Below are 23,103 nucleotides of genomic sequence, written 5' to 3'. Positions count from 1 at the left end.
TTCCTCAGGCATCTTTTCACGCGCTAGAATTCTATTGAACAAGCTGGTCAAAAACACCACAGCCACCTCTCCTAGATGCTTCCATACCTCAACAGGAATGTCATCAGGACCAACTGCCTTTCCATTTTTCATCCTCTTTAATGCCTTTCTAACTTCCCCCTTACTAATCATTGCCACTTCCTGGCCCACCACACTTGCCTCTTCTACTCTCCCTTCTCTCTCATTGTCCTCATTCATCAACTCCTCGATGTATTCTTTCCATCTAGCTAGCACACTGCTGGCACCAGCCAATATATTTCCATTTCTATCCTTAATCACCCTAACCTGCTGCACATCCTTCCCATCTCTATCCATCTGCTAACATTTTTCCTTGTATGATTTCCTGTACTGTGAGGTTCCACCACCAAGTCTCCTTCTCTCCTTTCCTGCCAGAAGATACACCAAGTACTCTCCTGCCTGCCTCTCTGATCACCTTGGCTGCAGTGGTCCAGTCTTCTGGAAGCTCCTCCCATCCACCAAAAGCCTGTCTCACCTCTTCCCGAAAAGCTGCACAACACTCGTCCTGTCTCAGCTTCCACCACATGGTTCTCTGCTCTGCCTTTGTCTTCCTAATCTTCCTCCCCACCACCAGAGTCATCTAACACACCACCATCCTATGCTGTCTACCCACACTCTCCCCTACCACTACTTTACAGTTGGTAACCTCCTTCAGATTACATCGTCGGCACAAGATGTAATCCATCTGCGTGCTTCTACCTCCGCTTTTGTAGGTCACCATATGTTCGTGCCTCCTCTGGAAAAAAAGTGTTCACTACAGCCATTTGCATTCTTGTTGCAAAGTCTACCACCATCTGTCCCTCCAAGTTCATTTCCTGGATGCCGTACTTACCCATCACTTCTTCATCACCCCTATTTCCTTCACCAACATGTCCATTACAATCTGCACCAATTACGACTCTCTGTCTGGGATGCTCAGAACTACTTCGTCTACCTCCTTCCAGAATTTCTATTTCACCTCTCTGTCACATCCTACCTGTGGGGCTTAGCCACTAATCACATTATACATCACACCCTCAATTTCAAGTTTCAGCCTCATCACTCAATCTGATACTCTTTTCACCTCCAAGACATTCTTAGCCAACTCTTCTTTTAAAATAACCCCGACTCCATTTATCTTCCCATCTACACCATGGTAAAATAATTTAAACCCTGCCCCTAAACTTCTAGCCTTACTGCCTTTCCACCTGGTCTCCTGGACACACAATATATCAACCTTTCTCCTAATCATCATGTCAATCAACTCCCGAGATTTTCCTGTCATAGTCCCAACATTCAAAGTCCCCACATTCAATTCTAGGCTCTGTGCTTTCCTCTTCTCTTTCTGCCAAAGAACCCGCTTTCCACCTCTTCTTCTTTGACTTCGACCCACAGTAGCTGAATTTCCAACGGCGCCCTGCAGGTTGACGGTGCCGGAAGCGTAATATAACAATATATATATATAACAACAACAACAACCAACAACCCAAAAAAATACTCACTTGAAATCTCCGAAATGCATGTGAGAAAATATCTTATGGTTGCGATGAAATCAAGGTTGAACTTTTTGCCCATAATTCCTAAAGATATGTTTGTTGTAAACACAGCACTGCTTATAACCAAAAGAACACCATACCTACAATGCAGCATACAGCATCATGCTTTTGGGCTCCTTTTCTGCAGCTGGAACTGGGGCTTTAGTCAAGTTTGAGGAAATCATATAAGTTTCAAATTACCATTCACTATTTGCGCTAAACCTTCAAGCTTAAAAATAATAATAATAATAAAATAATAATAACAAATAAATAAAAATGTCAGGAAAAGAACCTGAAAGAACTTCTGAACTCTATTTGGTGTTAATCAGAGGGATTTTAAATGGAGGCAGTTGTGTGCCGATTGGTTAATTCTGAACACAGCCAGATCCCCAGTTAAAAGAGGGGGTGCACAATTGTGCAACCACATAATCAGCTGTTTATTTTTACCAACCCTCTCGAAAATACTTTTTTTCCCAGTTGATTTGTACAGGTTATAGATCACATCAGTTTAGAATTTTGAAATGATTCATTTTGGTCTATTTTTTTTAAATCACAAAAAAAAACTGGCCTTTGGACAGGGGTGTGTAAACATTGCACCGTATATTACCAATGGGACTGTTTCCTTAACTAATTAGCGAGCTGGCCCTGAATGACATCAGAATTTCTCCGTGCTCTGATAGGCTGTTCGGAGCAAAACTTTGACAAGGAAAACACACCTCTAGCGATGTGCACACAAAAAGTAAGGAAATTTGTGTTAGGTAGATTTTGTTGTTGTTGTTGTTGTAACAGTGCTTCTTGGCAATTAATCTTATACTGTTGGATAGCCTGTTTATTCCATTTTTCTTGTTTGGTGTTTTGTGGATTGAAGACATTGGCAATTTAACAATTTATTCATATAACAATCATGAGCCTGAGTAGCGTGTGGAAGAACAATACACAGGCACAACACTCTGGCATCTCCTTTCTCATGCTGGTCACCAGCCTGGTCACACACTGCTGTTCTTCAACCAGCATTTGTCACAACTCAGGCAACATGGTTGTGTTGCGGACAGCACGCCGAAGCTAATCACAGAAATTGTCAACGGGGTTGAGGTCCGCACTGCTGACAGGACTTTCCATCGTCTCCCCTCCCAAATTCTACAGGCCGTCTCTGATAAACTGCAATCTGTAGTGGGGAGCGTTGTCATCTTGGAGAGTTCGGTCACAGACTGTGGTGATATGAGACTGGCAGTGGTTACAGATTCTCATCTCGATATCTCTCTGCACGGAGATTGCCTCCAACAACAAGCGTTGTTTTTCCAGTGAGGGAGATGCCGCCATCACACTGCCTCCACCAAAAGATGTTGCTCTATTAGTGCAGCAATAAGTATAGCGTTCTCAGTCTCTTCTCCACACTTAGATCCTATGATCTGACTGCTGAAGGCAGAATCTGCACTCATCGCTAAACATAACGTTCCTCCACATTTTCAGGTACTAGTAGCTCAACAATAGTCAATAGCAACAGCAAAATCAGCTGTTTTCCATTGACAGAGAAGATTTTACTTTTTTTTCATGAATAAAACCCACATATTGAGCCCTGCTGCTCATCCCACAAATGCACGGTGCTTACAAATGTGGCTCCATTTAATCGGTAAATAAACAGGCTTTCCAACGGCATACGATTTATTGCACTAAATCAGTTAATTACAAGCATTATTATCATAAAGAAACAATCTACCAAACACAGATTTTATTTGGGTTCAGATTGTGAGGAAGATCCAGGTGCAGATACAAGAGATGAACAGCAGGTTATGATACAGATACCGTGTATCTATTGTAACGTGTGAATATTTTGGTGGCTGGAAGAAAAGGCTCCTGTTTGCAGAGGGTCGTGGGAATATACTGGGGTCGAGGCAGGCAGGCAACAGAATCCAAAGCAGGTGTGCAAGGGATTAGCAGGAGGCAGGAGGGCGGCAAACCGGAAACAAAATGCAGAACAGGGCAGAGTAAGTATATCAGAGAATAAACTTACATCTTGCTTTCTAAATGGCTGGATGAAACAAACAAAGTCAAAGACTGTTGAAGATCTGGCAGCATGGTGGAGTCCAAGATCGTTTTAAGCAGCTGCTGGCTGGTTCCAACACTCCTGTGTTCAAACTAAACAAAATATTTTCGTCATGTTTATTAGATACATTTTGATTCTGAACTGATGATGTATGTATGTGGCATAGTTGTATGCTGTTATATTGCAGTTTTGTATCGTATTTATGGTTTTTATAATTATGATGTGATAGCATCACATCTGACGGGAATTGAGTCAGGGAAGCCCCCATTGATGTGCACAGCCCGCCACTGGTGTTTCCATATATCAAACAGGTGACAAAATAGCCCGAAAGTGAATCCAACTCTCTATATGTAAATTTTCAGTGAATTGCTTGTCTAATACCCCGCAAAGCAGATCTTTATTTTCTTAATCAGCTGTGGTATTTGATGAAAACAGCTAGTAATGTTTTGACAGCGTAAAATAAAAATTATTGTGTCATTAGCTGTCTGCCTTCATCGTCACTAAGATGTACCCGTCATTTCTTTTTGTCAAAAGGAAACAGCCTTCGTCTACAGACTTCATATTCACAATAAAAAACATTTTTTTTGTCATCAACACATAACAAATGTTCAGTTGACAGTGTTATGGGTAATTGGAAACAGACACATGCAGTGCATTTCATGGAACCCCATCCCCTCTGCCCACTTTCTATAGGATGTGATGGCTGTTAACTGCCTCTGGTTACTTATCAGATCAAAACAAACGCCTGTAGACTTGAATGTCATCCCCCCTCACAGTTATGTTTAGTATTTAAAAGTAATGTAATGTGTTTGAGATAAAAATTAACCCTGTTAGCGCACTATGGACATGGTCTACAATATCCGTCCATCCATTTTCTGAGCTGCTTATCCTCACAAGGGTCGCAGGTGTGCTGGAGCCTATCCCAGCTATCTTCGGGCAGGAGGCGGGGTGCACCCTGAACTGGTTGCCATCCAATCGCAGGGAACACATAAACAAACAACCATTCACATCTAAGGGCAATTTAGAGTCTTCAATTAACCTACCCTGCGTGTTATTGGGATGTGGGAGGAAACCGGAGTGCCCGGAGAAAACCCACGCATGCACGGGGAGAACATGCAAACTCAAAACAGGCGGGGCCAGGATTTGAACCCCGATCCTCAGAATGGTTGTCTGAGGACCGGACAAATGTTCTCTGTCTATTTTCTGACCATTTAAACTTTCTCTTCGGTGTGATGGCGGCCTGGCGTTTCAATATTCTTATAGTGTACCTTGACAATGCAGAAACTGGGCACAAAATCAGGTGCACGTCACAGGATCAATGTAGCGCAACAGAACCATGTTTTAAGGGGAATTTTTGAAAGACACACCAAAATCTTTGGTGTGTCTTTCGACTGACTGGCGACCAGTTCAGGGTGTAGTCCGCCTTTCATCCGAAGTCAGATGGGATACGCTCCACCGCCCCGTGACCCTGACCAGGATAAGCGGTGTTGAAATTGGATGGATGGATGGACTCATCGGGGAAACCAATTAGCACACCTGCCTGAGGTTGATATCAGATATCTAAACAGACTGGAGAAACACCTTATGCAAAACTTTCCCAGAAAAAAAATAAACTAAAATGTTCATTTAACTTAAATTCTAAATGCATAATACTTTAATTTGGAACAATTTACCCACTAGTATTGACTATATATAATACCGTATATACCAGTGGCTATGACTTAATTGGTAGTCCAAGTTTGCACCAGTTCTATTGCAGACATTTCATACTTTTCAGTCTGGAAACATATGGAAATTGATTTTCACAAATCACATTTAAGTCATTCATTTGATATGTGTCCGAGCTTGGCTTTTTAAATCAGATTTCCAACTGTTCTGCCTGTGAGGGTATGAATTACAATGTGGCAATCCAATTTGCTTTTCACTCAACACTAGTGGATATATCATCGACACACACACGCTTGTATTTTATCCGAACATGTCAGAGTCAGTTTCATCTAAAACTATGTATTACTTGGATCATTTCAATAAAAGAGCAATGAGAAAGATCTGTCAGTGGCTGCATATGGCCTGTCAAAGAGTTGGCTCCTTCATAAAAACAGTCGCAGTGGTCAATCATGGTTATGTGTTCCTGTCACTTCATTTACACGTACAGAATGCATGTTTGGTCTGTAAATGCATATAAAACCATTTAGGTATTGCCCTGTTTTGTTCCTCTAGGGGAGTATCATTCCCTTCATATCTATAAATAAATACATACACAAAGAGAGCATATTTGTCTTTTCTTGGGCAGACTTTGACTGGCAAGCACCCCGCCCCTTCTAGCAGGGATTAGCAACAGAATGCAAATGGCAGATGTGACACAAATGCATCATATTTGCAGGTGTTGGGGGTGTTCAAACTACAGATATAGAGCACAGATCAGTCTGTCATCAAGATGCTCGCACCAAAGAGGAGACGTGAGTATAGAAAGAGGAATTGATGAAAGATATTCATAGCTGTAGATCACTGGAACAGACTTCCTCTGACATGGTTGTAATATTCTTATCCGTTTATAAGGAGGATAAAAATACCATATGATACGGTCGGATTGTTAATTTCTTTACATGAGCGTGATCGTCTGTGTTTCGTAATTAGCTCTCAGGAAGAGGACTAATGAGGAAGCCGCTGCTGTGTAGAAGTTAGGGTTTTATCTTGTGAACAACTTGGATGTCTTGATGCTACCATAATTCACATGGAGTGTGCTCAATTCAAATGATCCATGGATCTAACACACAAGGCGCACGTACCCAAGAGGTGTGGTTGGATGAGTTTGGTGTGGAAAAACTTTTTGACACCCTTGTGACACTGGTCCTCTCATCAAACATCATGTAGAAAGTCTAAAAGGGGGACCAGTTCTCTGTCTTTCTTTTGTCCATTTAAACTTTCTCTTCGGTGTGATGGCGGCCTGCCACTATTCTTATAGTGTACCTTGACAATGCAGAACCCGGGCACAAAATCAGGTGCACGTCACACGGTCAATGTAGCGCAACAGAACCATGTTTTAAGGGGAATTTTTGAAAGACACACCAAAATCTTTCCCGAAATAGTGTTGCATTAAATATGGAAACTGAATAATTGATAGGCGAATAAATAATGAATCATACCAGAACGTTCAAACATCTTAACCACTTCTACTGGATGTCTGCAAACTGTAGAAACTCACCCAACATCATAAAACCGATCGATACCTATGGTCAATGCTACCTAAATGAGGAGGTATTTGAAGAGCTGTACCAGTAGACCATTTACTGTACATGTTTTTTTAACATATTGTCCAAGAAATTGTTTCAATAGAGAAATCCCTTTTTATTTTCTCTTGTCACAAGCTGTGAATTAGACAATTTAACACATCACAAATGCTCCATTATACTGATGGATTAGAAAAATGTTTGACGTTGAATGTATCCTTCTGTATGCGGTGGCTAATGCAATCAAAGGATATTTTGAGAGGCATGATAGTTTCACAGAGAGAGAAAGAGAGAGAGAGAGAGAGAGAGAGAAGTGGTTTTAAAAGGAATAATTTATGGATTATTTTACAATTTACTCAAAGAAATGAGGAAAAACTGTAATCTTCATGTGTCTGACTGTTTTTAATGGTGCTATTATGATGATGATGATGTGTTTCCAGTAATCTGTCGCATACATCTGGAAATTTGGAATGCAAAACCTGAGCTGAACCAATTCTCAAGCTCTGTCATATTCTGATGAGTGCATTTCATCTGTAGAAAACAAATGAAGTTTGAAACTTGCTGAGAACATCATTATCTCTGAATATTAAAATATATTTATATCTCAGGTGCTGAAATAAGATACACCTGATTTACATGTCACAGAAAACAATTTATTTTTGCGTGATTCAATTCATTGATTAACTCTCAAACTGACCTTCTGGTAATATTGTGAGTTCAGTATACTGTTATGTAAATGTACCAACCTTGATGATCTCAGTTTCCACTTTTCAAGTACCGCATTTTCACGACCAAAGGGCGCACCGTATTAAAAGGGGCAGTCTCAGTTACGGGGTCTTTTTCTGTATTTAACACATACATAAGGCGCACAATATTATTGGGCGCAGGCATGGTAAAACATATGCTATCTTAAAACATACAGTAGCATGCATGCACGCTAAAACAATGTTTTTAAAATGGCAGCGGGAGCAAAACTGAGTTTAGTTGTACTTTATTGAAGTATTTAACAATGTACTAATGCTATTTTTTTCATCCACAAATCCATCAAAGTCCTCATCTTCTGTATCCGAAATGAACAGCTGGGCAAATTCTCCATCAAACACGCCAGGTTCCCTCTCGTCATTGTCAGAGTCAGTCTCGTTGCCGTGCGGCTCCTCAGAAATGATGCCGGCTTTTACGAAAAGCTCGAACTACAGTGCAAGCAGACACGTTAGCCCTAGCATCCACAATCCATTCACAAATGGTGGCGTAACTCGCCCGGCGCAGCCTCCTAGTCTTAGTAAAGCTGTGTTCGCCATCTGTCATCCATTTGCTCCCACGCCGCTCGCAACTTCACTTTGAACGCCCTGTTTACTCCGATGTCCAGCGGTTGGAGTTCCTTCGTCAAGCTCCGAGTTATTGCACTCCGTCGAATGGTGACTGTAGGGACTCTTCTCTCGGCTGTTCGTTGCTCATTAATCCATTGCTCAAGTTGGCCTTCCAACTCGGGCCACCTCGCCTCGTTTCCGCGGAAACTCAGCTACGTCTTCTTGACTTGGCGAAGCTCATTTTCCTGCTTCCTCCACTTGCGAACCCAGGATTCGTTGATCTTGTATTCTCTCGCGGCTGCTCGATTCCCATGTTCCGCCACGTAACAGATACCTTGCAGTTTAAGCTGTGCTTCGTAAGCGTGTCTCTTCGTAGGTGCCATTTTCGACTGCGGTCAAGCCAGCCTCCACTCGTAAAGTAGCAGTCAAGCCAGCCGCCTAATTTTGTTCATACTAGGCATTACGGTAATAAATCGCCAACTCGAGGCGAAAGCCACTTTCAAAATAAAAGCTTCCCAATAATACGGACGTCAGTGCTCTTCGGTTAAGGAATGCAACCAGCAAAGTTAATTTGAATCTTGAGATACATTAAAAAATTTAGTTTATTTGATATCTTTGGAAAAATAAATGGTAAATGGACTGCACTTATATAGCGCTTTATCGACATCATCACAGTGCCCAAAGCGCTTTACAAAGCCTCACATTCACACACACATTCATAAACCAAAGGGTGACTGCTGCCATGCAAGGCACTGCCAGGCCCACTGTGTGCAAATTCGGGTTCAGTGTCTTGTCCAAGGACACTTCGACATGCGGACAGTCGTAACAGGGATTCGAACCTGTTCTACCTACTGAGCCAAAGCCACCGCAACATAATCCCATTGGTAACGCAAAACAAGTCCAGATATGTGTGACAGACCACCAAGGACTCCAGTAAAAGAGGTTTGATGAAGATCTGATATTGCATTTCAAAATAAAAGTCTCTGAAAACTGCATATTTTGCTGTCATTACCCCTGACTGAAAAAATCTTTTAAAATTAATCTATGAGATACGTCCGTATTGTTGGGAAGCTTTTATTTTGAATGTGGCTTTCGCCGCGAGTTGGCGACTTATTACCGTAATGCCGAGTATGAACAAAATTAGGGGCGGGTGGCTTGACTGCTACTTTACAAGTGGAGGCTGGCTTGACCGCAGTCATTTACTGGGGTCCTTAGCCAAACCGATGCACATACCGGAACTATATACTTACTGGGGGTGTGCCTTTAGCGTCCTCTGTCACGCGCACCCTTACCATTTATGTCCGCATGCAGTCCTCAGTCACGTCCGCCTTCCTCTACATAAGCAGCGTGTCGGCAGGAAATGCTCCCAGTCATTCTCTCCTTCATACTGTCACCGAGTGGCAACTAAACACAAACCAGAACCACTATACCTTACTGACTCACAAAAGTAATTAATTAATTTGTTTCTAATAATTAGTGATTCATTACTAATCAACAACCAGATTGAAAATGTATTCTATGCATTGTAATGTATTCTTTGGGACAAGTAGAACTTAACTGAACAATAAAAAGAATACAAATGTGTGCAACCAACCTATTATTTAGAGAACATATGCAAACCATTTCTCTTTAAATAAGGTTTCTGCCTTATAAATTCAAATCTGTTGCATTACAACACCCAACAAATACTATATACTCTACAGATATTATGCAAGTTAGACTGCAATGATTTTGTGGTAGCATATGCTCAAAATACTATCAGACAAACAGCTGTGAATGATTCGAGTTGGCTTGTAGAAAAATCTTTCTGTATGCTCATAATGCTAGGGTGCGTAATTCCTATACAGTTTTCTGTGTGGCCTGTTTTGTCATTTAAATGAGATATTCGCAGGAGCCTCATATTCCAGCTTTAAACAAGGGAAAGCAAGCTAGCCCTGTAGCCCTTTAAGACTGCACAGAGACCAGAGAGCAACACGGTGCACTTTGTTTATCTCTCTGAGTATGGCTGTCCATTTACCTCCTGCCTTGACACAGGCATTTACTAGTTGCCTTTATCTGGGAAATGCCGCTTTTAACAACAGAGATAAATGCCATTCTGCAGTGTGTTGCCACCAAATGTGTGTACTTGTACTATTCATGTTGAGCCACGACATCTTCTGCAGGTTGTCACATACATATATGTATGTGTGAAATTTGTGTCCGTGTATAAGTGAGAGAGAGAGAGAGAGAGAGAGAGAGAGAGAGAGAGAGAGAGAGAGAGAGAGAGCGCGAGCAAGCTCTATTTTCGTAGACAGCGCGTCTGCGGCTGGCAGATTCAGATTTTTGTGCAAGCGCGAGGCTTGGTGTGTGTGTTTGCCAATTTGGCAAACCGTCTGCACCAAGCTGGCCTTTCCAGTGCAGCGAGGGTGTGTCTTTGGTGATGCCCCTGGGAGAATGACAATTTGGTGTCGGTCTAAACTAAAACTCTAGAAAAAAAACTCAAAATTTTTGATGCAACACGATTTTTGTTAATTTGATTGGGGCACATGCAGAGAGATACTGAGGTCCACGGACATATTTAAGTCGCCAGCAGTTATCACCAGCTTATTGTGTATTTGTAGTTTTTCTCAATTGCAATTGCATTTCTTGAAACCGCCATGCGTTTTTTTCAATACCTAAAAATATAAATTAAAAAAATTCAAGCTACATTCAAAATTCCTGACTCTTCCTGCAAAGGCAAATTACAGTGGACCCGCGATATGCATGGGTGATAGCGCCGTACAGCAATTGCCCGGCCATTATAATTGCCTTGATTAAAAAAAAATCTAAATATTCTTTTTTTTTTTTGTAAACCCAAAATATTCTAGAATAAGTGGGAATATATATTTTAAAAAATGTAATTAAAAAAATAAGAGTTTTTGGGGTTGGTTCCCTCCCCAAAAAAGAGAAAAACAATTCGGAAAAAAAAAAATATATATATCCACGAATAGGTATGCAGAAGTACTTACTCACTGAGATTATCAAGGGTACTCATTCACATTGTCTGTTGCCACACCGGCCAAGAGCAGTGACTCACGCATGGACCGCTGCGATTACACATTGTCCCCTTACCCACAGAGATTCTAGGCTGTCATTTGCCACATTTGAAGGGAATGAGCGCAGTCACTTTGAGAGAGAGAGAGAGACAGAGAGAGAGAGAGAGAGAGAGACAGAGAGAGAGCGAGAGAGCAAGTTAGAGACAGACAGACAGACAGACAGACAGACAGAGATAGACAGAGACTGTTTCAGTGAAGGTGTGCTCGGTTTGGCAATACGAATAACAACAGTACGAAAATGATGATCCAGTTTCCGTTTAATAGGTTTCCTGCTGTTTTGTTAATCCCAGCCTGTATATTTGATCAAAAATGACTGCATATTATTGCAATTGGTGGCTTAATCAACATATAAGTGGTATACATGCAGTATTTATTTCATCATGCAGTCTCAATCACAAATACGAATTATGTTTAAATACCCTAAATGTAGCTGCACCTTTGGATAATTATGTGTCTAGTGGAACCTCGATTTAACGGACCGTGATTTCATGGATTTCGGATTAAACAGACAGAAAAGTCTCCACTTGGAACTCAAAATCAGCCCTTTCGTACACTAGTGAGGTAAGTTTGGATAACTTTTAAAATTTTCAAACATTTTAAAGCTTTTTTAAAAGATTTATTTACAATAATTTTGCACTGTATTGGGTGTTTTTAGGCCATAAAGAAAAACGTTCTTAAATTTAACGGACAATCTGAGTCAACGAATGACCCCCTGGCCCCTATTAGTCCGCCAAATCAAGCTTCCACTGTATTTGATTTTTCCACTCAATGAAAAATCCTTATTTATGACCAGGGGTGCATATAAGAATTTTGGTTGGGTTCTCAAATGAGCACCAGAGGTTGTTGCTTGGCGCTCATTTTTCCCGATCCATCAAACTCACTAGATGAACTTGAAGAAGACGTGTGTAAAACTTTAAAGCTTAATTCAGTTGTGACAAATGTACAGCCCGTGGGCCAGAACCGGCCCGTCAGGGGGTATGAACCGGCCCGCGGGCACAGTTCTGCCCATCACTCAAATTTTTGTTCATTTGTACGTATAGAGTCTTATTTTGAAACTCATGCTGTCTTTTTTGACAGGAGTACAATAGAACCGGAAGTGCTGTGACATGCGCTGAGTGACAAATACTGAAATAGCAAATTTGAGTTTCTATTTTGGACTTACTGTGGATGTGTCCTTAATAGACATAGCAAATACATTTATTTTGTTTTAATTTTTGTTTCGTTTCACTCTGGGCGCCACGGTGGGCGACTGGTTAGCACATCTGCCTCACAGTTCTGAGGATCAGGGTTCAAATCCCGGCCTTGCCTGTGTGGAGTTTGCATGTTCTTTCTATGCCTGTGTGGGTTTTCTCCGGGCACTCCGGTTTTCTCCCACATCCCAAAACATCCGTGGTAGGTTGGTTGAAGACTCTAAATTGCCCGTAGGTGTGAGAGCGAATCGTGGTTTGTTTATATGTGCCTTGTGATTGGCTGGCGACCATTTCAGGGTGTATCATTAATACTGTTGAAATTTTTATGACATTTGAGGTTGCTCATTTGATTTGAAACAAGATTGGCAACAAGATAATAATCAACGAATGTGAATATTTTCCCAAAATGTAGTTGTAATTATGTGCACCCCAAAAAATGGTAAAAAAAAAAAGGTTTAATTGTCACTGATATACTGGTCCGGCCCACTTGAGATCTAATTGGGTTGGCTGTGGCCCGCGAACTAAAATGAGTTTGACACCCCTGGCTTAATTGATTTACAGGTACATGAGACAGGTCTTTCAACAACGATTCCAATGATGGCTCATTTTGCTGTGCTAAATATTAAGAAAGTATAAATCTTTAAAACCGTTGAAAACGCTTCTATCACTGGCCAACTTCTCACCACTAAGTCAGCAGCGGTCAAGATTTTAGGTGTGACCATTTTGTTGAATCTGCATTTCAAACTTTCTGAATCTTTACCCTATGTTCAAATGGTTGGTATCCTTGAATGCTTGTTAAACAGAAACGTTTGTGAGGAGTTTCTGGTGCGGCACAAGCTCACACCTGAGTTAAACCGAGCTAAGAAATGAAGCCCGTAGCCCGTAGCTCTGAATGTGAGTGCGAATGGTTGTTTGCTTGTATGTGCCCTGCGATTGGCTGGCAACCAGTTCGGAGTGTGCCCCGCCTCCTGCCCGATGATGGCTGGGATGGGCTCCAGCACACCCGCGACCCTTGTGAGGATAAGCGGCTCAGAAAATGGATGGATGGATGGAATTTAAGAGTATGAAATAGATTTATATACTGTATACTATAATTATTATCATCGTTACTATTTTTTTTTCTAACGTTTGCATTACTGTTTACAGCTACCAATATATCTAACACGCTTACTACTGTGTATGTAAATAGGTTAATGAGTGGCATTAACTGTGTTTTCTTTGTAGCTTGTCGCTTTATGAAGTTCACTCCATTTATTTGCCTTAATTTATGGGCGGACGTGCAACAATGAGAAAAGACACTAAGTGGGGAGTCTATGTTTACACGTCTATGCATAAATCACGACCGCAGTTTTTTTGCTATAGTTTCGAGATACCAGTTTCTGTATTATCTATCACTTCATTGTTTTCTTATTTAAATGCACGACTGACATGAAGTTTAATTAATGTTTGATCGGGTATTGGTGACCTAAACTGTGAAGCTAACGTAGCTAGCTTACCTTCGTCTGACAGATGAACATAGACTAGGGCTGCACGATATTTTGTTTGGGCATCGTCATGGTGTTCTGGAATATACAGTGAATCAACTGTAATATTAAAAGTGACCAGCAAGGGGACCTGTTTGGACATGCTAAAAGAAAGAATGTACACCTGCTGCATTTCCTATTTCGTTCTTCAGAATGAAACTAGTCCGGCACGCAGCAGCTGCGTGAGTATGCGAGGTGCCTTCAGGGTCACTGCGTTAATGGGAGTGAATATGTTCTTTTGTAATAAAGTACATAATTGTACAAATGGATTACTAAGAAAATTATTTTTTTTTAATCAGAATTCTTAGTTAAAACACTGTACGATCACACTGTGATAACATGCAATTTATTTTGTTTTGTAATATAAGAGTAAAAAAATTATTTTGTTGATGTAGTCAGTCAGAGCTGCGAGGAGTGCAAAACTATCAACATCCTTTCACCATCGTTCCTGTCATACTGTGTTGTGTGTTTTTGTTTGCACATGAAGGACAAAAGTCCTGTTTTTATTTTAATTCCTCATTTTAAAGTTTTTACTCATGTTTATGAGATTGTAGGGTAAAAAAATTAACCTTCCTAACACCGATTCTGTATTATTTCACATCGCAACATATATCGCAGGTAGACCTCGTTTATGTTGCGTCTTTAATCTTTGAGTTGCAAACCTTGCATGTTACTTTTGCTCGTGTTGTCTTTGTTTCATCAAAAAGTTCATCCATGAATCCAAATGGAATATAATCTTTGGTGTTCCCCCCGTGATATTCGCTCAATGAGGTGGTTTTTAACACAACCCGCCACAATTTTTGTCGGAATTGTTTTTTCAAGATGGTTTCTGCTAACAAACACAGAAACAAAAAAACAAAATAACAGTGCCTCAAATTAATAGTTATTTGACAAATACTATGTTACTGTACATCAGATAATTGTCTTAATGTCACAACAAAAGGTTTTGCAAAAGTCACTTGGACTGCTCTCCATCACGTGACACAAGGGCATTAGTCCCTCAAACATCAAACTCAAAGGTGTCCTTCATCCAACAATGCTTGTTATCATACCTTTTATTGAAAATGCTAACTAATGCCCATTGAACATGAATGTTACAAAGATGTTATCTGGTTCTTCTACACAATTAAAAAGGAGGTATTTTTTAAATACATTTTTCTCATGCGGGAGAAAGGCCAGTTAAGTCTAATTGCTAATTACCTTTTATCATTGCCGTTGTCTGTCTGTGCTCGGCCCAGCAATGTTTCATGAGAAAACACCGTTAGTTCAAATGTCATGCGTACGAGGCGCAGTCAATCTACAGATGAGGCATAACAGAAAGCCATTACATATTAATGAAGCCATGAGTTAATTCAGCAGCGTTGATACGTCTCTGCAAACCCGTAAAGCAACTGACACAGAAGTGGAGCGCATGGGTTTATTTTAGTGTGAATGTGAGCTGCATTGGCCACTTTATATTTATGTCAACATCATCGCACTTTAGGGTGCAAATCTGTGTCGGTTGCAGCTCCACGGATGCTGCATGAGTTGGGTCCAGGGGGAGAGCAAGAGAAGGGAACATGACTGAAGCCAAGCATGCACTGAGTGGTCGGACTTGTGTGCAACAACAGCCTCTGCATGTGGAATGAGTTCTAGACCGGAAGTCGAGAGCAGAAGAAGATGAAGCACTGGTGTAAGAGGAGCACCCTTCACAGTAGTGCTATGTTAACAACACTTATACCAGTTTGTTTTTGTGTGTGTGTGTGTAAATGCACACTTAGAATGAACGTGTATTATCTGGTAAGATGGCCAGGTATGATTGGCGTGTGCTCAAGGGTGGTTGGGGCTGCAAGAAACCGATTGGCTGGGCTTGATAGTAGGGAGTGGCTAGAGTATGAACGTCTGCTTCTGCCTTTGCTCCAGCAGGTTTATGGGACAGCTATCGAGGAGACGTGCTGTTATAGAGATTGCGCATGCTGAGCGCACAGCATCTGAGCTTGTGAGAGAAGGGACAAGAGAAAAGGGGGAGGGAGGGGGAGTAAGAGAGAAAGAGAACAGGCGCTAGTGAATAGAGAGGGAGGGAGCTTCAGGCAGAGAGACTGGATCAGCGTTTGAACACTGCAGTCTTTCTTTTGCTTCTGTGAAGAAACTGTCCCTCTTTCCACTGCCTGTCTCGCTGCTCGGCCATGACCTCGCTGGACGTCTTGATCTCCATGCACACCTAGAGAGGAGGAGACACACGCTCTGTAGCGCAAGAGGGAGGGACCAGAAGACGGGACACTTTGCCTTACGAATGAGTGTCTGGAAATTAATTAAGCATCATCACCACTGAGGGACACGTTGTGAGGCGCAAGAAGAAAATATGAGGGAGTTGAAGAAGGCGGCTTGATGCGCGGTTTGTGTGGGCAGTGAAGCGAGAGTAGGAGTAACCATTAGACACTTTCCGGGTAGAATTGGCAAGTTAGGGCAGTTGTGATTTGAATTCACAAAGATTAGTTTGCTCATGGTCATTATCCATCTTTTTTTGCTTGTAATGTTCCATTTGGACTCACACCCACATCCTTCTCTTCTCACTGCATGTCAGCAAAATCACATCTCACACATGCACAGTGCTGAGCTCGGAGACACAGCGCGAGCGCACGTTTGAGAAGTTGCAGCGGGAACCCGAGCAGCAACTTCTCATGAGACCCGGTAGGACATTTCTGTATTATCTCGACTGCCCAAACCAGCTGGGCTTGAGAGGATGGGGAATATCAAAGCCCTCCAATCATCTGTCTGATTAAAGTGAACCGTGATGAACCTGCTAACCATTTTATCTGCCAGGGCTTGACGCCTGCGTCTGGGGGATTAGAGGGGCGAAACAGGGATGGTCAGATGTGTGTGCTTGGATTATGTTCTAAACACACAAGAATTACACAGGTGTTGCAGCAGGATTATGCAAACTCTCCTACTGCATGCAGTGACATTATAGGCTTTAGGAATCAGGTGAATGACAAGAGTATTATCTCTAACAGATTAAGTCTTATCAAACTTTGACTCTTGGTATATAATTTAATCATCTGCTCTAGGATATCAAGTGCTCAGATTGACTTTTGAGGTAAACTGAGGATAGGTGAAAAAACTAACAACATCACCACTCAATGACTTTGGCTCCCTCATTGTGAACTTTGTCCGCACAGTGTCAAATTGCGCATTTTCAGCGAAAAACGTATTATTTGTACTATGAGACGCTCAAGCACGGACGAGACGCCGTACCGGCGCAGTCCGTCTCTGGACAGCAAACCTGACACACCAACATTCACCTCTGGCTTCCATCGCTTCAGTGGGGAGTTTGAGTACAAGCGGCCACCGTTTGCGTTTGGTTTCACCACCACAAAGGGGCCGCAGACAACCAAGGGCCGTTGCGCTCAGGGAAAGAAGTATGTGGTGTTTTATCTGGACCTCTCCTTCATATTCCTCCTAGAACTGCGACGCTGCAGGATGGCTGAAGGTTGTATGATGGCCCTTCGTTACGGGATGGTCTTCTTCAATCTCCTGTTCTGGGTAAGATCTTACATTTTGTTTACTGTGACAGACTTCCATACTTTTTTTTAAAGTTGCTCGACTCTTGTACTGCTTTGGATTACTTTTCTTTTTTTCATATATCTTACGCGTGTTTGTTGTGTGGTACTGATGTGACACGAGAGTGTGAAGGTGATAGAGATCATGGATTTAGATATGTGCAATGCTCACTGTGTGGGTGACTCAAGCATTTTTATTCCCCCTAAGATATTGAAAGTGTGGGTGTACACTGACTTGTTTGCAGTATTAAGCTTTGGCTTACATAGAGCGTGTTTTATGTGCACTAAAGCGTAGTGATATCATTGTGCAGTAAATCCTTACCTAGCTTTGCTTTGCCCTCCTCCCCTGTACAAGTGTGCACCTCAGCATAAAGATCTAAGTGACAGTCACTCTGCAGTAGCTCGCTGATCAGATCACTTTGCTATGAAGCTGTAGTGTTTGTCTCCCTGTGTCACTGGCACCCTGATAGCCCCCGAACAGATCACTTTCACTCACACTGTTAAACCTGTCATGTTCCCCCAGATTGGATCAGATATAAAGATCCTTTTGTGTGCCTTCAGTTTTTTTTCGCCACAACCTCCTTCGGGAAATCAGTCCTAACTTGTCATATAGTTTGTAAAGGATTGTGATCTCCATGACTGCCTTCCCAAGACCACATTTAATTCGCCCAATTGTTCTGTTCTTAGTGGTAATGGAATGAGTTGACTCCTGAAATACAACCTAGTTGCCCAGATGCAATCTCCCTTCGGCTTTGAGCAACCTCTTCACTCCCATATCTTCTGTCTGCTATAAAACTCAGTGAAAGGGAGGTCACAATTTGCTATTAGCACAGCTGTGTGTAGTTGTGTGTGTGTGTGTGTGTGTGTGTTGGTGCCGTGAGAAATATATTGACCACTTGACTACACTGAGCTATTTGCCTCTCGTCTGAAGAGAAGCCAATCATGTTACAAACCTCCAAGTAAGAATGGGCAAGGTCATTCAATATGGATCCCGTCTTCTTATCTGCGTCACACAGGTTGCTGACCCCTTACCCAAATCAAGCTTCATTTAACAGTAGGATTTTGGTCAGATAATTCAGTCCATACATCTATCCATTTTCTGAGTCGCTTCTCCTCACTAGCGTCGCGGGCATGCTGGAGCCTATCCCAGCTATCATCGGGCAGGAGGCGGGGTACACCTTGAACTGGTTACAAGCCAATCGCAGGGCACATACAAACAAACAACCATTCACACTCACATTCACACCTACGGGCAATTTAGAGTTGCCAATTAACCTACCATGCATGTTTTTGGGATGTGGGAGGAAACCGGAGTGCCCGGAGAAAACCCACGCAGGCACGGGAGAACATGTAAACTCCACACAGGCGGGGCCGGGGATTGAACCCCGGTCCTCAGAACTGTGGGGGGCTGACGCTCTAACCAGTCGTCCACCGTGCCGCCCAGATAATTCAATAGTTAATAAAATTGGACTTCAATTTAGCCTAAATTCATATTCCTGGAAGTATGATGTGCATTCCTTTAATTCATATATGATGTTAACACTGGTCCAAGTACATAGAATTTCAAACTCACAAAAAGTCATCGTTGCAATTTTCATGTAAATGCATTAAATGAGAGAAACCTGACATTGTTAAAAAAAAACATCCTCATATCCATACATTATTTTTCTGAACTTCCAAGTTTAATCACTCACTGACACTACAGAACTTAATGATGGTGCATTTTTTAAATTGTTTGTCATAGTAACAATGTAACACAAAGCAAATACTGTATATACAAAGAAAGTAGACAAGAGAGGCAGACAAGATGTGGAAGTTGTTGCTAGATTTCATAAATGTAGATGTGTGAAGGGAACTAGAAAGTAAAAGAGAGGGAACAGCTATATTAATCAAAGATTAATCAAAACTATTTAGGTTTGATCAATAAGTTATCATTTCACAAAAAGAAATCACATTAAGTGTTCATATATTTTTTGAAAAATGGCTGAATACTGGCTGGGTCCACTGTCTAATATATAAATGTTTCCTGTTCTACTCATAGTTTAAAATCCCATCCAAACAAGGAAAACATTTAGATGATCTAGAATTACCATTTAAAAAATGAGTAGAACCTATCAATGCCAATAATGCAGACATTGGCTCAATGCAAATTCTAAGATGGGCCACAAGGTCATCCTTTCTGGATTCTGGCTCAGAGACTTCTGTTAATAACATTTCCCTGCAGCCATAATCTGTGCAGTTTCCATTGGCTTCCTAATTACTGTTCATCGAAGCCTAAAATACAAAGTGTAAATGTATGATGTCAAATTAAAATCACAACAGGTCTTTGCAGAAGGCGTGGAGGCTCAAGTGTTGACAGCAGTTCGTTAGCATATGAACACAAAAAGCAAAGAGTTGATAAACAGCAGTGACAGTGTGAAGATCAGAAGACGATAAAGGAAGCCTCAGACAATTATTTTCTATAACCAGATGTTAGTCTTCTGCTCACTAGTACATGCTATCCGAGGTAGTTGCTCTCATCCAACATCGGTGTTAAAGTGAACTACTCTCAAGGCAGCTGCTGGAGCGGGCACACGGCGTCCAACCATAATTGAATGATTTTATGATGTGGGTCAGACTTGCTGCGTTGAAGTAAAAAACGATAGGAACATGTGCATGGTTATGTTGCCCCGAGAGAGCTGACAGCTCCATTGCGCCCACACATGAACTGCAACTTTGCTGAGGTTTTGCTGTAGGAGAAAAAATGACTGACAGGAAGATGCACTATGTCACAACTTTGAAGTGGCACAGAGGATGAATGCTTTGCACTGTTGCTTCTGGGTTTCAACTGGCATTGGTGGGCATTCTTTGGGTATTACATGGTACAAAAGTTGGGAATTCGAAAGTTTCAAATAGTCAGTCCTGTGATTAACTGGATGGTGAGCCGTTCAGGGTGTATCTTGTCTCTCTCACCATAAGTATACTGGAAGTACTCCATCTACTAGAAATCAATCACTCTCCATCACCAAGGGGGCAATTGAAGGGCATGCAGAGTAGCAGTATATATACTTACATGTAACCATGCAACTAAAAAAAAAAAAAAAAACATTATTCTTGCAAATAGTTAAAATGCTTAAGTACAGCTGTTAAACTACACTATTTACCGTGTCTAAATTTAACTTGGATTTAATTTTGATTTGTTTCAAATAAATTATCTCAAAACCGTAAATCCGATCAGTCAATCCATCCATTCAACCTTTCATCCATGCATACAAAAAAAATGGTGTTCATATGTAGAGGGTGGGTACAATGAGGACAGACAGGGTGAAATATGGAAGCATGGATCATTGGGAATTCCAGAGCATAAAAACTGAGCCATACAAATCATGCCAATTCCACCACACATCGTAACAGTTCACACATTTGCAGGCATGTGGGAAAGGGGGAGATGTAAGAGTGGTTGGGAAGCTCAGTGGTGTCCTGCCCCTGTCGTGAAATTTGGGGTGTCAGAGGAAACTGTTCTCAGGATGAGACGTGTATAATTTCTAAAATTTTTGACACACTGTGAGACTTTCAACCCCTTGGTCCCCAAACCAAGCCTTATTGACTGGTTGGCAATCACTGTCTCAATGCCTTTTCACATACAAAATGAATGTGTTGGTTGACGGTGCACTGTGCCAAAACACATTTGTTGTGTTTGTGCTGCAACGCAGTGATGAAACGCTGTGCCATGTTGGTTGTCGGGGGTCAAATTTGAAATTTAAAATGAGAAAGGCGCAGCACCGATGTGACGACTTTCCCGTGCATACAATAGGAGAGGTGGTAGTGGAGTGATTTTCAGAGTGACAACAGCAAGATAGTTTGGTGGTATACAGTAAACGGCTTGGAGAAAATGGAGGAAAAATAATAAATGCAGTGTCCTGAGCTCTGGGACGCAAGAAAGATGACATATCATGATGTCGTAAAGAAGACACAGTGATGGACATAGATCTTCACTACTTTGAATATATAGTGGTGCCCTGAGGATCAAGTTTAATTCATTCCATGATTACGCTCGTACCACTAGCACTCCAATCTCAAACCATCTTTTGCAATTGAAATGAGTGGAAATGCCATTAATCCGGTGCAGCCTTCCTCCCCAAAACCCCCCAAAAATGTGTAATTTTTATTTTAATGAGGAAAAATAGCACTCCATAATATTGTACTGAGTAATGACATAAATAAATAGAATTAAAAAGAAGTCGACAGTTTTTGTCACAGTGCATCAATTCACTGGCCATTGTGCTCGCCTTGTGGGCAGTATAAGACAGACAGAGGGCTATATTGTCGTTATGAATCCCACTTAAAGACCAAATGTGAAGTAATCCAAGAAAATTATTATTTTTGTCAGATCACTGAAAAACATCCCACATAGTTTAATTTTTAATGATTTTTTTGACTTTTCCAAAGTTGACTAGGGCAAATTCCTGCAACTCTGAAGTGACGTCACATCAAGGACGCGATCCCAAAACATCAACTGGCTTCGTACACAACCACAACGAAATGGTTGAGGAAAACGGTAGCTATTCCGATTCTGAAATGGACAGCGTAGCAACCGATACATCTGCAGAAGATAATAAAGAAGAGCATTTTCTGCTTCTTATACACATACATATATTTAATTCGGATAAGAGCTTAAGTCATTCCATAATCATCTTTTCTCATTGAAATGAGTGGAAATGCCAACAACAAAACAACCACCGCATCTAGCTCGTACATGTACTATATGTATGAGCCAGATGCGGTGGCTGCCGGCATATTAGAGGTACGTGTGTAATCTTTTAAAGATTAATCAATTAATATGAGACCAGCATTATTAAACAGGTCTTTTAAAGACGATTGGAGTGATATGTGAATTGTTTTCCTGTGACACAATATTAACTCATTTTGACTGATTTTTCAAGGCCTAAATTTTCCTACATTTCGGGGGAAGTGGATCGGGATATCAGAATCAGAATCAGAATCATCTTTATTTGCCAAGTATGTCCAAAACACACAAGGAATTTGTCTCCGGTAGTTGGAGCTGCTCTAGTACGACAGACAGTCAATTTACAGAACACTTTGGAGACTAAGACATTGACAAAAAACAATTGTGCAAAAAGATGCAGAGTCCTCTAGCACTTAGAGCAGTTCGAATGACTAATATTACAATAGACCGGTGCAATGACCATTGTGCAAGGGGCGCTGAGAGTTCCAGGAGTGTATGCGGTTTAAAGTGACGAGTAGTGCGATCATCTGGGACAATGTTGGTTGTGCAAATGTTACAGATACTCCTCAAACAGTGTGCAAATGGAGCAGATGCTACTCTGGCATGAGTGGCCAGTATATGCAAATAGTGCAGCATGGCGAGACAACTACAGTGAGTGCACGAGTAATACATAATTGGCCCCACAGAAATGTGACAACGAACTCAGTCAAAAAAAATAAAATAAATAAAAATACAAAAATCGCCAGCTTGTTGTAATGGAATTATAGGTTAGGTGTTTAAGAAGTTGATCGCAAGAGGGAAGAAGCAGTTGGAATGTCTACTAGTTCTAGTTTGCATTGATCGGTAGCGCCTACCTGAGGGAAGGAGCTGGAAGAGCTGGTGACCGGGGTGCGGAGGGT

At 41.4% G+C, this 23,103-nt stretch overlaps 1 protein-coding gene across 3 annotated transcripts in view; it reads left to right on the top strand.

Annotated features, from left to right (window-relative positions):
• tspan4a (tetraspanin 4a) overlaps positions 1 to 23,103 on the top strand; it is a 151,052-nt gene that overhangs the window by 15,761 nt on the left and 112,188 nt on the right. For 2 of the 3 annotated variants that reach the window (XM_061670333.1, XM_061670332.1), the window contains exon 1: positions 15,995 to 17,461. In XM_061670333.1, coding sequence (XP_061526317.1) covers positions 17,141 to 17,461 — 321 coding nt within the window. In that variant the 5' untranslated portion in view covers positions 15,995 to 17,140. Of the gene's footprint in view, positions 1 to 15,994; positions 17,462 to 23,103 lie in introns of those variants that run through there. The other variant, XM_061670334.1, reaches the window with a different exon arrangement.

Source organism: Phycodurus eques, chromosome 2 (genome assembly GCF_024500275.1).
Source record: "Phycodurus eques isolate BA_2022a chromosome 2, UOR_Pequ_1.1, whole genome shotgun sequence".
Taxonomy (NCBI): Eukaryota; Metazoa; Chordata; class Actinopteri; order Syngnathiformes; family Syngnathidae; genus Phycodurus; species Phycodurus eques.
This window is presented reverse-complemented; position numbering and strand designations above follow the sequence as displayed.